A 17706-nucleotide genomic window follows, 5' to 3' on the forward strand; every position below is an offset into this window, starting at 1 on the left:
AAAACATTTAGAGGTAAACATCACAGTAACTGCCCTAAACAGTACAAAACCATTGGGAATAAAAGTACAAAATTCATTATATTTTAATAAATGTATTGGTATGTCTAGCCAACAGTTCTGTACAGAACAAACTTCATCTGATATAGATGCCCATGTTTCCATCTTTAGTTTAGGAAATGATGTGGTTATGATTTGTAAAAGATTTTCTTTTAATAAAATGTACTTGTGTGAAGTTTGTGCTTATTTAAGTGAGGGATGTTTCTGCCAGTGAATTGAACATTTTCTATTTGAATATCTAGTGCTAATGTCAAACACCTCAGAGCAAATAAACTGTTTTTAGTTTACTTGTAGAGAAACAATCTTGTAAAGGCAGAAACAACTGGAGGAATGGTAACCTGCACAACTTAGGCTCCAAGTAGCTTGATTCCTTTGGCAAGTTTATGTGAGTAAAAGATACAGATTTATTATTATGTGTGTGCAGTTAATGAACTATTCCAGGCAGCTGAGAAGAGAATAGTGAAGGACTGAAACAAAGAATCCATAGAAAATGGAGTAAAATTAAAACAAAATAAAGATGAAGATTTTCAAGTGCAGACTGGGTTAACTGGAGTACATGTAGTTTGCACAAGGTACCAAACTACAGATCATCACAAATATTTGTTAAAATTACAGGTATGCAGTTTCATTTAGTCTCTAGGACCACTGGCACAAACAGTCTGTGGGTTCTTGAATGGAGTAACTGACCCAAGTAGAGTTGCTGCTACAGTAAAGCTGTACCGTGCGTTTTTGTAGGCCAATTTCCCGGCAGCACTTACAAAATCTGGCATGTGAGTTAATGCTGTAATTGTAAATACTAGCAGAGGGACATTTTCCATCACATGAGACTATGTTCACCTGGAAAACAGATTGATAATTTTAATCAATACAGAAAAACTTTCTGGTAATTTCTCCTGTCCCTTCTAATTTTCTGTTTACTGAAAATGCCTATTTGTGTAGAACTATGGATCTATAGAATCAGCCATCCTAATACCTCAGCAAATGTACATTATTCTTGTATCATTTTTGATGGTGTTTGCACATAGTCATGCCATTTAATGATTAAATACTGATCTCTGGATAAGTCGTAAGAGTTTACTGACTCCATCTCCACCCAAATCAGACTAAATTAGCCAGAAACATTAAAGTCAATCATAGTTGCTCTTTGTTATCCTAGTATAGATAGTATAGTATCCTAGTATAGACCCATAATTAAAGCTGCCGTATGGCTTGCCTTATTTTAGTTCCCTTAGTAACTGAGCCACTAGAATTATTACAATTAAAGTAGCATCACCACCAGGGCAAAGCATCCTGGCAGATAACTTTTCCAGGTTTGTTGATCTACCAGAATATTTTACACCAATACTGATGCCAGTGCCCATGAACAAAAATCAATCCAGAATACTGGGGCTATGCTTCTAACTCATTCACTTTATTTACTCCATGTTAGTTTGCTCTCAGCTAAGGTAGCAAACTGAGATTCTATATTTTAATTTAGCTCCTAACCAATCAGATTCTGTCAGCAAAAGCTCCTTTCTAGTCCTATCCATGTGCTGGTACCAATGTAGACAATGGCAATTGGATCCCTCCCCTTCCACCCCAAGTTCTTCTCCACTAATGATGAAATGTCCTTATCCCCAGCACTGGGCAGGCAATATGTGTCTTCAGGACTCGTGCTTACAACTGCAAAAAGCAGTGTCTATAGCCATAATTATATTGTCCTCTGGAACAATTACGTTCCTATTTCCTCCCCTACATGAACAAATCCCTATACCACGGTGCCATGATCAGGTCACTGATTATCGTTGCCATCTCCATTCCTATCTACAAAGCTTAAAAGAACATCCTAACTGTTGGAAAATTGCAGGGGTCAAGGCTCTTTTATGCACACCCCCAGGCCCCTCATACCTGCCACACCTGTAGTCATGCTTTCCAACCCTGGACACAGATCGAATTTGAATTATCAACACTGAGGGGAGTGATCAGCCTTGAAGCAAAGATTCCAAGTAGCTTTCCCTGTCCCTAACATGGTGCATTGTTTCTAGAGTTTCAAACATTTACTAAGATGTGTGCACTCTGGATCACCTTGGTCTCCAGTAGCTCCTACATGCTGCAGTAACAACACATCACCCAACCTGATATTACTATCATATTTTATGACTCTCGTATTTCAGTCTTGGTTATGGACACTAAAGTTACCCACCCAGAATACATTCTGTACCCTTATCACCCTCAGTGATTCCTCAAATTGGTATTCAACATGAAGTATGCTGATTCATCAACCGAGGGAGTGGGGGAGGTGTGGAGGGTGTACCAGCTGGAGGTCTTGCCCATGTTTATCCTGACGCCATGAAACTTCATGGGGACCTGAAACAATGTTGCAAAATTGTGGACTTTTAGGACATCTTCCTCCTGGAGTGTATACCACCATGCTGCCAACTCAGCTGAGTCTGACCTACCAGTGGGACAAGATATACCCAGGGTTGGTGATGGTAGAATCTAGGAATTAGCCACACTCATTCAGTTATACCTCACAGACAATGTCAGGCTGTTGCTTGACCAGTCTGTGGAAGAGCTTTCCAGAGTTTGGAACAAGCTCCCGGAAGTTAGTAAGGAGGACTTTGCAGGGTCAGCAGGATTGAGCAGATCACAGTCAGCAGCTATGTTGATGCTGAGTGACACATCCACTAAAGAGTCACACACATTGCTGTCAGTCATGAGTCAGATGTAAGCCACATCAGTAAAAGGCAGCAGATTTCCTTTCCTAAATTAGTTAATCAGAAGTAATTACAATAATGGTCATATTAAACTAGTTTTCAAATTCAAGGTTTTATCAAATGAATTCAAATTTCATCCTTTGCCATGCTGGGATTTGAACCACTGCCCCCAGAAGTAGCTGGAACCACTGGATTATTAGTCCAGTGACATTACCGCTGTACCTCTTCATCCTTTCAATTTATTAATAAATTTATCACATTGCTTTTGAATGGTAAGCAATTGTGCCTCTGCTGGTTTTGTTTGATTCAAGATTACAAAGAGTTAATGCACAAAAGGAATTTTCTGTACTTTGTTTTCCAGAAAAATCAATGGACATATTTATGTTTTGAAACTGTACAGATTATCTCAAACTTTACTGGACTCCCACAATACCCATCTTTTAAAAAGTGTATTGTAAAGTGTGGTGTAAAGTTTGAATGGTATTTAGTGGGGAGGAGAATGCAGATCATGCAAAAGAAGCATACTTTCTATCATTTCATTTGTTACTTACAGGCCTATTACTTCTGCAGTCATTCTTTCGTATGGTCATTCGCACAACCACTTTCTGACATGATTTCACATCTCCTTTACCTGCACAAAATTATTAACACAAAAACGTTCAGTGTGTCCATTTTAAAACCTTCCAACTTCAGGTGAATAGTCTTCAACTATAAAAGATTGAATATTTTTAACAATTTCTTCTGTTGAAGCATAAAACTATTTGAAAGGGTGCCTTATTACTTTCTTTCAAACAATTCAGTGCAGCATTTTAAACCCTGTTGATGAGGCTATCCTTTCCATTACACTATGTATAATGCCAATTACTCTGCAAATTTTTAACAACACAGGCTGGCTCAACAGATGAGATGAGCTAAGCTCCATTTGGCCTGGATGTGCCAAGCCAATTTTATAGCTGTTGAGTCAGTAATTGGCTCAAGGCAAGACCTTCGCTCCTATCTGAGGTCTCACCTGGAGATCTGTCTTCAGTTCGCTAGTTTCTGCAAAGAAGCATATAACATAATAGGAGCAGGAGTAGGACATTCAGCCCATCGAGTCTACTCCACTATTCAATGTGATCATGGTTGATCCTCCATCTCAATGCCAGGCTCACTCTGTCTTTGTCTTTCCACATCCACCAGTCTGAAATAAAATTGTACTAGCTCTCCACTGGGCGACCTATCCAAAATGTCTGTTATACACCCCATGCGTCATGTTGAAACATTTCTTCATTGCATGTTGTCAGTGGCTCATCTTTTGTGTCCGGGTAATAAGGTTATCATAGTGGGTTACTGTTGTTATTTATCATCATAACCTAAAAAAAACTAATCTGAAACACAATGCAAACGGACTGTCAGCACTCCCAAGTTCAAACATTCATATTAAAACAGATGAACCTTAAAATGGGAGTGCCAAGAATGATAATTTACTTCAAGAACACCAAAATTTTGCAGGCACTGTTGACTGTTTCTTTACAGTAAAGGACTATTTAATTTGGTGCTGACCAGTGAAATCTGAAATACCATTTAAACACATACTCACAGCTTTTACAGCAACCATCCATGTAAACTATAACAGATCCTCCAGTCTGTAAAAGAAAAATGTCAGTTAAGACTATTGATGACAAAAGCTGGATTGTGGACATTGAAATCAAATCCATATTTATGCACTGGGAGAAAGAAATCAAATGAATCCAGAAGGTCTGTGAATCCTTGAAGTTTGATGATGTGCATTAAAAAAGCCACTTAACATGAATTATTCAAAATAACGTCACCATTATTAGAATGCACACAAACAAACTTAAGTGTTTGAGATTTGTTACCAAACTTGAAGGCTCAAGCTTTTACATCTGTGTGCCACATAAAAGCATATCCCAAAGACATGATTATAATATAAAATTTAAATTCACTTGCCATGGATTTTGTATATCTTAGTTGAGAAGATGGTTCAGAAAGTATGAGAGATCATTGGCTTTACAAATAAAAACAGTGAAGACAAAACAAGGAAGGCACTATACATTTTTACAAATGTCTGATTAGGTCGCCTCTGATGTATTGTGTACAGTTCTGACGACTACACATTTAGAAAGATATCAAGGACTCAGATTCGGTGCTTTGGATTTTTACCAGGATGCTACCAAGGATAACAAAGTTCAGTTATGTGGTGATATTTGTAAAGTTGGACTTTTATTACAGCAGTGAAGGTGATGGACAGACCTACTAGGTATACTCAAAATAATGAGGCATTTTGATCATTCCTCCCAAATTAATATATTTCCTCTGATAAGTGGGTCAGGATATCAGAAGACATAAATTTGAAATGGTTGACAAAAGAACTTGAGAGGAGATGAAAAGTTTGAGTGATTACATGATATTTCTTAAGACCTGGGAAATCACTACTTTCAAGGGTTATGGAATCAGATTCCATAGGCATTTTAAAATGCAATTTAAAATATCATTAAGAGACTTTTTAAAATTCATTTACAAGATGTGGGTATCAATAGCTGGGTCATCCACTTCACACTCCTAATTGTTAAGTGATTGTTAAAAGCCACCACATTGCTGTGAGTCTGGAGTCACACACAGGCCAGATGATGGATTTCCTTCCTTACAGAACATTAATGAATAAGATGTGTTTCCTTTTTCCTGCCAATCGACATGGCAATCATTAGACACTTAATTCCAGATTTTATTTAAATTCTACAGTCTGCCATGGTGGGATTTGAATCCAAGTTCCTGGAACATTATGTGAGTCTCTGGATGAATAGAAAAGTGAAAAAAAAATCCACCAGGCCATTGGTCCCCATCTTTAGGAAACAGCTAGAGGGCCAGAGCAAAATTGGACAGTCTTTTCAAAGAGCCATCACAATTGTGATGGTCTGAATGATCTCTTTTTATTCTGTAGAATTTTAAGAATTTTTTTCTATGATTTTCTAGAAACAGCACACCACAAACCTTGAACCCATTAATTTCTGCGCTTTGTTTATTTGGTTTCTGCATATGGTGCATTAATTTATGGCCTTGAGGGATGCCAGGTGAACATCTCATTTCCATTTGAGACCAACCACTGTCAGATTCATTAATGTCAGGTTATGTTGGGACTACAGAAAGTAAACTTACTTTATGAATTTTTCTATTAATGGTTTACACCAAGCTGTGACACTGGACCATTTCAACAAAACAGTTATTTAAAATAACATGTAGTGATATTAATGCTTTATTAGCATCCTGTGCCCTGAAGCAGAAAATAGCAGGCACACATATATAATTAATAATCAATCTCTGCCAAGCCATATTAAATTAAAGAAATTGAAGAGAAACAAAATAAAAATATCACGTCAAAGAGCCGTTTACCCAGGGTGGTGTCAAGAAATTTTGTAACAACCAAGTCAGAGTCTTCAGACTTTGCTTTCATGTGCAATTTCGTAACTTATTTAAAAGGATAAATTAGTCCAATTTGGAAGTATCCTAAAGTGACTTTACTTGTATATGCAATTTACTTCTCATCACAATGCTTCTTAGCGTGAAATAACTTTTAATAAATTCTCATTTAAACCATGTTACAGCATGTCAATATGTGATGCACTGACCTTTAAGCATACAGATTCGTTGAAAGGAGGACAGCTAATATTTGAGGTGATCATGACAGGTCCCGAAACTGTGTCCATGCAATCATGCCTGACACAGTTGGACATCCAAGATGTTCCTGGCTATTAGAAGAAGAAAAAAAGTTGGAATGGGGCAAAATATTTTTTTTATAAAAATTGCATACAACAACAGCATAAACTTTCCTGTCACTGAAAAATCTTATCAGTAACATTATATGAAAGGAAGATAATATTTCAAGAAAACATCAGGATGCCTTGAGAAATTTTGCTTATAAAATATACATTTGGACTTTATTATTTTTGTTTTAGAATTGACCAACTTTCATTTTTGGAATCATCTTAAGGCTTTTGCACCCGAGTACAGCAAGCCATTAGTTCAGCGGTACAAGAAAAATATTCTCAATGTAAAAAGTAGTTATTCCCATTTTATGGCAGCACGGTGGCTCAGTGGTTAGCACTGCTGCCTCACAGTGCCAATGGCCTGGGTTTATTTTGACGCTTGGGTGGCTGTCTGCATGGAGTTTGCCCCATGTCTGCGTGGGTTTCCTCCCACAGTCCAAAGATGTGCAGATTAGGTGGATTGGCCATGCAGGGTTACAAGAATAGGGTTTGAGGGTTGGGCCTGTATGGGATGCTCTTCTGAGAGTCGGTATAGTCTTGATGGGCTGAATGGCCCACTTCCACACTGTAGGGATTCTATGATTCTACAAATTTTCATCAAAATATCCATGAATTATCTCTTAGTGTAACAGCAGTTGCTATAAAAATGGAACAAACTCTGGACAAAAAAACTTATTCCAAAGGAATGTGTCCTTTAAAGTCAGAAAGTAACTTAGTAATTTATAAAGTTTAAACAAAAGCAATGCCAGTTGATGAACAAAACCAGTATCAAATGATTTTTTTTAAATCAGAGGCAGAGTCTTTTCTGATAACTCAACAGCTAAGTGTATTCTAAGCAAAAGGCCTCAGATTTAATCCCTTCTCTGGTGAATTATGTGGCCTTAATTTGTCAGAACTGAATCACTGGAATTAACTTTAGTGATATCAGACAGGGGAGGGAAAAGATGAAGGTGCAGATTGTTAGTACATTTCCATGACTCCTCTCTCATACTTCAGTGAATATGAGCATTATTGATTTTGGACCTCAGTGAGATGTTGACAGGCTATTTAATATCTGAAAATATAAGCTCAACTCTGTCCTCACCTTGCATCTGTACAAATACATTTCCAGCAGAGATGGCTGGATATAGGTATGCAGAGGCCCATTACAATGTTTCTGCAATTGTTTTAGTTGAGATCAGTTAGATCAGTATGGCCAGGAACTGAACCTGAGATTTTTTTGGACAACTGTCAAGTTGTTCCAAAGCTACAAACATTTTTAGTTTGAGTTTATCATTCTTTATTAAAGCATCGCATTGCAGTTATAAGATAGTATGGAAAAGCAGAGCAAGGCATTTGGGTGATAAACTGCAATGTGCCCAATGTGTGTTGTAATGTACAAATTAACACTCAAGTACCTGCATGATGTATTTTCCAATCTTAGTCTTGTTGGAAGACACTTCGAAGTTTCCCAAAGAACATGCATCAAACACCTGAATTAAATTGTGTTAAATCCAGTTCCTGGCCCATACATGGAAACAGCTATGTAATGTAAATGGCTAAAAGCAACATACTTTCTGGCACAACAGATAATGAAAATTTGGTAATTAAAACAGAAAAATCTGTAAATACTTAGCCAAACAGCCAACATCTATGAAAACACAGAAGTCAATGTTTCAGGTTTTAATCCATCCTAGCATTGACAATCTTGAGTAAGGATTGAAAATGGGAAATGTTGACTTCTGTTTAATTTCAATTTTGTCTTTAGTATTTACCTTCTGCAGGGTAGTAGTTCTGTTCTCAAAGTTAACCAGACAGGATACATTCTTGCATTGACCACAGCAAGTTGTCAGGTCAGAAGGAGGAACATAAACCTGGTTCTGTGGAATTAGTTGATGGCAGGTGTTAACATGTATCTCATCTAGTATGTTGATAAGTCACATGACATAAAATAACTTATTTTTTTTAAAATGTATAAGCTTAAGTACATTTATCAAATCACAACATGACGAAATCATGTAATCTGACTGACAATTTTTATGGTTGTATTTTCCACATTGGTTTATATAGATACTAACATCATTACTGGTTTACAAAAAGTTGCAGTACAAAATATTGTCCTTCCTCTTCTTTCTGCTCACTTTTCTTCTTTATTGTTCTTAACTACTAGTTCCTGGTTGAACATGTTTCAACAAATATCTGGAAACTCTAGTACCTTGCCAAAATAATATATCTTTAATTAGAAGCCAGATTCTGAATGTATTTATTTGAATATGCGGCAGATAACATAAGATGATCCTATCCTCACATAACATACACAGATGTATAATTTCAACACAACTGGTAAATAGAAATCTGAGTGGGTGCACTTGGTCATTATCCCTCATTAAACCCAGAGCATTCAGACCAACGATAGTACATCTATTGTTATGCCACTTAACACAAACGTGTGATAAAATAGGGATCAGGGTGATGTTTCACCAAGAGATGCATCAAGTCTTTAGCAAGTCAAAAGAACTAAAGCTGCCAATTACCAAAACATTTTCACATTTCTCTCTCCATGTTTTAAAATGAACAGCAAGTTTCTACAGCAAAGCAAAATTCCGTAGGTGCTAGAAATCTGCAATAAAAACAGAAAAGGATGGAAATACTCAATAGTATCTATGCCGAGAGAAAAAAAAATTCAGGTCTATAATGAAAAGTCATTGACCTGGATTGGTAACTCTATTACCTCTCTACGGATGATGTCAAGTTGAGTATTTCTTGTATTTTCTGTTTTTCTAATAGTGAGTTCTTACTCTTAATTTCTCTTAGTTCCATTGTTACATGCCCTGTGTTCTACCTGTGTGGGAATTTTACGCAGATGACTTAGAAGAAAGACAGATGCCACTCCTTCCAAAAATAATAATTTTGTATAAACTAGTAGATAAAATGTTTGTGCATTGCTTATGTTTTGTGAGTTAATAGTGTAACAAGTACCAAGAAAAATGTAGTCAATATTGATTACTTCTTCATGGTATTGATCAACTTTTTTTATGAATTACATCCACAAATGTAAGGAATATTGCTTAAATTTCAATCACTGATGTACACAGATCAGTTGATAACTTAGAAGAACAATGTACTGTCATTAATTTAGTAGCTTATAATTTAAAGTACTAAATGAAATCTATCCTTCCACTAAGACTTCGCTGGATCAGATGTTGGAATAAATGTTGGCTTAACTAAGAGCTTTTATGCTTTTAATGCAACCTTTACTACAGATTTCCTTTTTTTTATATATGCCTTCCAATAACCACTTTAACAACATTAACAAAAACTGAAACAAAGATAAGTAGAGTTGCAGCATAGCTATTCTATGTATAATCACCATTTCACATTGAGCTGAGCAGTTGACCATTCTAACAAGGAGTTGGTAGAAGCCAGTGTTGTTGTCCAGATTATGGGTACATTGTGTGGCGTAGCACACTCCATCTGCTGTATGCTCCATAATAGTCTGTCCAGGGTATAGTACACCCCTTTCTCCATCAGCACAGACATGGTCATTTACTGTGATAAAACAAAAAAATGTCATATTTTTAACCTTGTTGCCTTCAATTAGAGAGCATGCACGATGTAACATAATCGTCATAATATGGACTGCAACGTTTTTTTCTTATGTTCAGAAAATGCATGTTAATAAAGAAATCATTAGTTATTCACTTTTCAGAAGAAATGTACAATAGAAATGATCAATATAAGGCCTAGAAAAAAATTCCTTTCAAATTGCAACTGGTTCATTCTTTGAACTTGCATTAAGGTTGGAAATTGCTTTGTATGAAATAATGTACAAAATGGCATCCTATCTGTTCAATTACTCTTGCTTATAATGTAAATGCATTCAATCACTGAAGTAGGAATGTTTCTGACAAAAATTACGTGGCAATATAACAAAGCACTTTATTATACAGCACTTAGAAATCCTTAGAAGTGAGTTGAAATTTTCAATACTTCTCCAGATACAGACACTCAGAAGCTACCATTCATGTAAAGGAAAGTCAAGAAGCTTAGTCACTCTTATTTACTGTTCTGCATTTTAGTGACAGAAGCAAGAAGAGTAAAGAAAACAAGTCTTGACAATGGCTAACATATTTGAAAGGAATTAAAAAAGAAACATTTTGTTCCATGCATATCTTTTGTATGCTTTTCATTATCACTTCAGAACAACCTGGAGAGAGATTCAGTCGTAATACAATACATATTTGTTGAGAATTACGAAATAGCTCCTTAAACATTCATTAACTGTCTTGCCTCTTAGTCTATTTTCCAAGTTCACTTTAGTTAATCATGTTCATTCCTTTGTAATTGTCTTTCAGATTAAGAGACTATATTCTGACCTAAGTTTTTTATTCTCGAACTGAATTCAAAATTCTTCCCATTTTTATGATTACCCTTCCCTACAGGATGATTTATTATGAAACAGTACTTCCATTTATGTGATATAACAAGGTGTAGAGCTGGATGAACACAGCAGGCCAAGCAGCATCATAGGAGCAGGAAGGCTGACGTTTTGGGCCTAGACCCTTCATTTATGTACTGCTTTTCACAATCTGAAGTATGGCCCAAAGTGCTTTGCAGCTGTGAAATAGTTTTGAAGTGTGGTCTCTGTTATAATGCAGGCTGTGTGGCAGCCAACATGTACGGAGCAAGGTCCCACAACACCAATATGCTAATAACCAGATAATCTATTTTGGTCTTATTGATTGAGGGCTAATATTGATCAGGCCGCAATGCATAACTCCTTGATCTTGTTCAAAATGTATCAGCTCATTTACGTCTACCTTAAAGAGCAGACAAGACCTTGGATTAACATCTCATCTGAAAGACAGCACTCATATGGCACTGCACTGGAGTGTCTGCACATATTTTGTATTTAAGACTCAAAAATGGGGCTTGAATAAACAACTTTGAAGTTCATGTGCAGAAAGTGTGACTAAGTGAGTCACAGATGCCAGCTCATAACAGGCACCTATCATCACCTATAACATTGCCTGCAATGGAACATTTCTTCATTTTTAAATGTATTATAATAAGAAAAGTCATCCATTAGCCAAATCCTAAATCTTTCCAATTGCTTCAATAGTTCACGATTTACTTGGAATAAAATGACATTTTCGGATTCTCATATAATTCTCAACTGTTTGGTGAAAATTTCTTGCTTGCAATTAGACCATGGAATAATTGTACTGTGGGAAAATTGCGCTTACCACATTTGTAATGCAGACATCCACATAGATCAGCTGTGATATTTCCATGTTGCTGTTCTGTAACTAAAACTTCTCCCTGCAAGCCAAATGATTGAATTGTTATTAAAAAAACAGACAAAAGCAGCAAATATAATCGAAAGATGGGAGTGTGTTATTTACCGGTTTGCACTGAGGTTTAGGAACTGTATCACAAGCACATTCTGAAAAAAAACAATAATTACAAACAAGGTACTTTAGTCACTGAATCTGGCAATTTGTTGAAGTGCTTTTAAATCTAAAATTGACATCGTACCACAGGAATGAAATGGGCAACACTGATCTGGACTCCAGGCCTCAAGTACTTTCATTCCTGAAGGACACTGAAATTTTGGACAACGTTTGGTTTCACAAACTAAAGAGAAACAGAACAGAAATCATTAGAAACGAAAAAAAGAGCTCAGACGATCATGAATTGATCCAGGTTATGGTTCAAGACTGGAATCATTGCATCATCGAGTTGAAGCTTACATTTTTTTAAAAATCTAAGTCCAAATTGTATCAAGGTTTTTGAAGAGCTTGTTGTCCCAAAGCCTGAGAGTTCTTTCACTATATCTAACTAAAGTCACCTCATTAATTTCCCATCCTGCCTCTATGGCATCTCTTGCATCTGATTTCTGTCCTCTTGCCGTGCAATCTCCCCAGAACAACTTGCCCCTCAGTAGATATCCAATAAAAGGCAGCCAAACCTCCAGACCCTGCACATTTCAGCTCGTTCAAAGATTTGCTGCCAGCATCCAATCTTGGTCACCTATCACCCTGTTTTCTTTGACTCACATTGACTGCCAACTCCATACCATTCTCTTACACATGCCCACATACTTATCCACTTGTTTGTTTACTCTGAAACCTCCTGCAGCTTTTAAACCACATTAGCCTCTCCATTACTATGATTTTCACCTTGTAGCCACTCTGCTTTCTCCCCACAAATCCACCACCCTCCCCTACACCCCAAAAACATCCTTCAGCCCACCGTGGGCTGCTGTGTCTTCAAGTGTCAAAACTGTGCAATCTGGCATTCCATTTCTACCTTCCTCACACTCTCTTTTGCCTTCTCTTCCTTTCAAACTCTCCTTCAAAGTCTGTCTCTAAACCAAACTTTTAATTGGGATTGTGAAAAGCCTGCGGACTAGATGCAGGCATTGTAATTAAACACAAGGGAGCTGAGAACAGATCGCAAATGTTATTGGACCATATGGATTGTGCCCAGCTCTGAGTCTGAGAAAGCAACAAACGCATAAAACATCTAAAATGCTTAGTATTTTTTTTCCCCCTCACAGTTCAGTGCCTGTTTTACTGACAGGTAACAAAGATAATCTCCTGAGGCCTCACTTGATGATGGGGCTCCAACAGTCTAAGTCATGAAAGTCACTCAAAGTGAACATGCACATTCTGACCAAGGCACACTTGAGTTTAATACTAGCACCGTTACAAATGAGGTGTTGTGATCTTCTGGCTGCTGTTTTGCAGAGTAGTTGTAAGGCTCTACAGTCAGCAATTATCATCATCGCTGCATGCCCCTTATGTTTGTAGCAGAATGAGCTTTTCTTTCAGGATTCTGGATGCTCAGCCTACCAAACAGCAGGTCAATGCAAATAACCTGAATCTCAAAGTAATGATGGGGTTACATGAAGCACATCTCAGTTCAGTGCACCTGTGTAGTGGTGTAAAACCGGTCTCTAAAATACCTGCTGAGATAAAATCCTATCAGCTTCACACTTCTTGGATTCTGATGTCAGATTACAGCTTGATTTCTCTCTATCACCACTTCGGCATTCACAAGCTATAACTGTTACATGTTTTTCTTACAGAGTAAAACATTATTCTTACCACATTGGTAGGCTGGGCAACACATCTCAGTGGTATTGTTGTTTACGATAAGGATTTCTCCTTTCTGGCAGGTGGGAATTTTGTCAGCACAAGCACCACACACTAATTGTAGGGAAATAAGATGTTACCATCATGCTTATGCAAGTATCTACATTATTTCTAAGGATCAATTAGAAGTTTCAGTTCAGACATCTAGCAGTGTGGTATTTTTATACTGAAGCTTTATAGGAGATGTTCAAATTTACAAGAACTTGCCTCATACTCACGTCCAGTGAGATGCCACAACCACAAATATATTTCCCTCCCCTCCTTTATCAGCATTCCGCAGGGACCATTCCATCCAGGACACCCTGGTCGACTCCTACTCACAACACTTCACCACAGCACCTTCCCATGCAATCACAGAAGGTGTAACACTGCTTGTTTATCTCTCACTCCTCACTATCCAAGGCCCCACACATGCCTTTCAGGTGAAGCAGTGATTTAGGGGACTTCACTGAATCTAGTGTACAGTATTTGCTGCTCACAATGGGTGAATGCTTAACACCTACATTCTGTTCAGAAAAATTACCCCGAGCTTCCAATGGCCTGTCAGTTCAATACATCAGCATGTTCCATACCAACACTTCTGTCTCAGGCCTGCTGTAGTATTCCAGTGAGCCCCAGCACAAGCTCAAAGAACAGCATCCCATCTTTCATTTGTGGACCCTGCAGCCTTTAGGATTCAACATTGGTTTTTGTTTCAGATCTGCAACATCCGCAGTTCTTTGTTTTATTCCATTTACACTGTTAGTCTTGCTGGTATAGCCTTTCAAAACATTTTAAAACGACACATTAAGTTATCATTACTCTTATTTTGCTCTCATTAGCCCTAAAAAAAAGCTGTTAACATAAAGCTAAATTCATAAAATGTCAAATTTTGCCAGGATTAAAAAGTAATGCTGCATGTTTTCTTTTTATTTTCAGTTTCGGCTATGTTTTAATGTCTATTTTAATGCAATGATAGTAATTAATTTTGCTATCTGAAATTTAAATTTGAAATTAATGAGATTCTGGAGTTTTAAATTCCTTATTGCCTGTGAGAATATATTGATATGGTTGGCTGTTTATCCTGCTGGCTGACACCGATGCCACTCTATTCCTGGAGATCAGCTTGATTTAAATTACTACAATGCTGACCACAAAATTTGGGCCCTTCTTACATTTGCACAAGTTCCAACAAAATTTAAAATAGCACAAAAAATGTTAATATTATTTTGAAAGCTCTGTGTACAACTGTGAATGAAAACTGATAAAATGTTAAATGGGAATAGAAAGGAATTAGTCGAAGCAAACTTTTAACTCCTTACAATTTGGATCTGTCTGTAGCCTTCCATTAAGTATTTTAAAATCAAGTTTGGTTCCTGACAAAAACAGAACTTATTTAAGATAAAGTATGTATTACTGTAAATGATGCAAAACTGATTGGATTATAATTATAATTAATAAACAAATACAAGTCATTTTGAATCAAATACATATATTGTGCAACTTACTACAGATGTATGCTAAGCAACAACTTCCATCGGCACGAGTAGCAATTAAAGTTTGGTCCTCTCGACAAGTTGGAATGTCAGACTCGCACTTTCTTGGATCACATTCTGCAGAAGACAAACAGTCTGTCAACCAAGCAGTAAATACATTTCACGCATTAAAGTTTAAATGTTTGTTTGAAATGTTTGAAAGTATATATTGTAAATTTACTCAAAATTTAAAATGTAACTTTTTTTATTATGTTTTACATCTCATGCATCGCCCCAACTTGAACACTGTATATCTTGGGGTTATCTACCAGCCGTCCTTCACTATATACTTTCTCCAGTTTTTCTTGGAGATGGTATAGGTTGTTTATATTTGCTTATTATCACTAGCCCTGTCTGTGACCACCTGATGCCTATTCCTCACTCTATCTGAATGCATACTTGAATTTGAAGCTGGAACTCTGCGAAATGACATGGCAAGCCAATCAGTTCAAGGATAATTATGGATTGGCAACAAATGCTGGCTTCGCCAGTGATCCTCACATCCCATGACTAAATAAAAGTAATTCATTCCCAGTGACTCTACAAAAACAAAACTAAACAAAAAAACATGCTATCCATGTACTCTCTCAATCTATAGCAACGTGAATGAGTGATCTAAATGACAGTTACGTTCCAGAATCTCTTAATTTAAGGTAGTACAGAATGCTCTAAAAGAAGGATGGTGTGATCATACTAATTTTGCCCAGAGGGAGACCCATCTGATTTGGTTGCCAAAGAGAACTGGACCAAAATATATAGAAAATCATCTGGCAATTTCCAAACCTTAACACAAAAGACTGATAAACTGGTCTTGCTGGACACAGACTCTAAGATAGACAGACAGTATTGGGTGAAGCAACAGCTGTTGTGCAAAGCAGAGAAAAGGACCATTTTATGTTAGTCATCGAATAGTATGTCAAGGAGAAGTGCTTTTCCATTCAAAGAGATGGGACTTGTGTAGATTTAAGGAACAAGGAATCACTGAAAAGAGTCTTATGGTTGGAAGTCAATTGAGCATAGTCAGAAAATTGAGTGAAGGGATTTCCAAAAGCCTCTGGAAAACTAGCCCACATGTGGTCGAGTGAAGGGAGCCCACTGAACAGCTGGTAAGAATATGGGAATTCATTGATAAGTCTATCCCTCTGCTGATGGTGTAGTTTAATGTGTAATTAGGTCATAAGGTATTTTCAGTTGTGTTAACTAGTTAGTGGGGAAGTAACTTCTTAATAGTTTTAGAAATGAATTGTCTATTAAGAAATGTTTTCTTTATGTTAATTTTAGTTTCTTTGTCACAGTAAATGTCTCAAATGTGAAATCTCATGTGATTCTCTTAGTCAGTTGCTGGGAAATTTATATCTTTTTTAAAAGTTAATAGCGCACATGGGGACCACAACAGGAGCACTTGTGTTTTGCTGAGACAGAAGTTTTTGGGCTAAAATCCCACTCCAGTATTATTCCTTCAATCAACATCAGAAATGTAGTTTAGCTTGATAGCATCATACGGTTGCAGGTGCAAGGTTTCTTTTAGAAAAACTGGCTTCCAAATTATTAACATTAAACAGCAACTAAACTTCAACACTTCTAAATATCTTTGAGATATTCTCTGTTTATTAAAAGTGTTGCGTAGTGCAAGTTTCATTTTTCCCCTGTGAATTTCCATGATCTCACTCAAGATTATACTTCAGGCTGTATTTTTTTGCATTAACATATACCTACCACAAAAGTAATCAGGACAGCAGAAGTCTGGTTTGTAAAGGGTGATGAGCCTTTCTCCATAAGTACACTGAGGAGCAAAAGTCTCACAAACTGTTTGATTGCAAGCTGAAAATGGAATACAATGATAGCGCATCATGCATTAACATAGTATTCAGTTGTTACATGGATCCAAAAGCATCACTGTACTTAAAGCCTTTTTAAAGTTAACACAAATGTTTTGGCTCATTAAAAAAGAATACAAGCTAGCTGAAACACAATTTCCTTTTCTCCAATTGAGTAAGAACAGAGTTGTCTTTCTGGTAAGTCTTAATAAACATAAGACTACATTTTTGCAACTTAAAACCTGGCTCTAAATCTGTTCTGTGTCAGCCGAAATTATAGAAATTGCCCAATTTTCCTACTCATTGATTTGCGATAACTTTTTAGAAATTATTTTCACTGTTGTTTCCAGATAGTGCCCGAGGGCCAGAAGGTCAGTGCTTGAGGCATCCATGTCAGGCAACTGACTGGTCTGCAGAATATAGGTTGGGAGAGTTGCATACAAACAGCTACATACATACAGGTTGCTGTCAATGCTAAATGTTTCTTCAAAGTTGGTACCAATGGACTACCATGCTGCTGCTCCATTACATCACTCTTCTGCTCTCTCTATTCACGACGATCCTGCCCTATTTGCCAGCATATCTGAGGTGCAGCAGGCAACAAGGGTGCCTTTGTATATTAGACAACAAGGTGTAGAGCTGGATGAACACAGCAGGCCAAGCAGCATCAGAGGAGCAGGAAAGCTGACGTTTCGGGTCTAGACCCTTCTTCAGAAATG

The 17706-nt window shown here is 37.0% G+C and overlaps 1 protein-coding gene across 1 annotated transcript in view; it reads right to left on the bottom strand.

The window, feature by feature from the left end:
* Positions 1-488: 488 nt before the first annotated feature.
* The window catches only part of otog (otogelin), a 220029-nt gene continuing 202811 nt past the window's right edge, over positions 489-17706 (bottom strand). Inside the window, exons 43-54 of the mRNA XM_048607318.1 lie at positions 16887-16991; positions 15144-15266; positions 13609-13710; positions 12035-12133; positions 11902-11942; positions 11743-11818; positions 9867-10045; positions 8272-8376; positions 6380-6499; positions 4333-4378; positions 3305-3384; positions 489-894 (exon numbers count right to left, since the gene is read on the bottom strand). Coding sequence (XP_048463275.1) covers positions 694-894; positions 3305-3384; positions 4333-4378; positions 6380-6499; positions 8272-8376; positions 9867-10045; positions 11743-11818; positions 11902-11942; positions 12035-12133; positions 13609-13710; positions 15144-15266; positions 16887-16991 — 1277 coding nt within the window. The 3' untranslated portion in view covers positions 489-693. The remainder of the gene's footprint in view (positions 895-3304; positions 3385-4332; positions 4379-6379; positions 6500-8271; positions 8377-9866; positions 10046-11742; positions 11819-11901; positions 11943-12034; positions 12134-13608; positions 13711-15143; positions 15267-16886; positions 16992-17706) is intronic.

The sequence above is a fragment of the Rhincodon typus genome, chromosome 17 (genome assembly GCF_021869965.1).
Source record: "Rhincodon typus isolate 14 chromosome 17, sRhiTyp1.1, whole genome shotgun sequence".
Lineage (NCBI taxonomy): Eukaryota > Metazoa > Chordata > Chondrichthyes > Orectolobiformes > Rhincodontidae > Rhincodon > Rhincodon typus.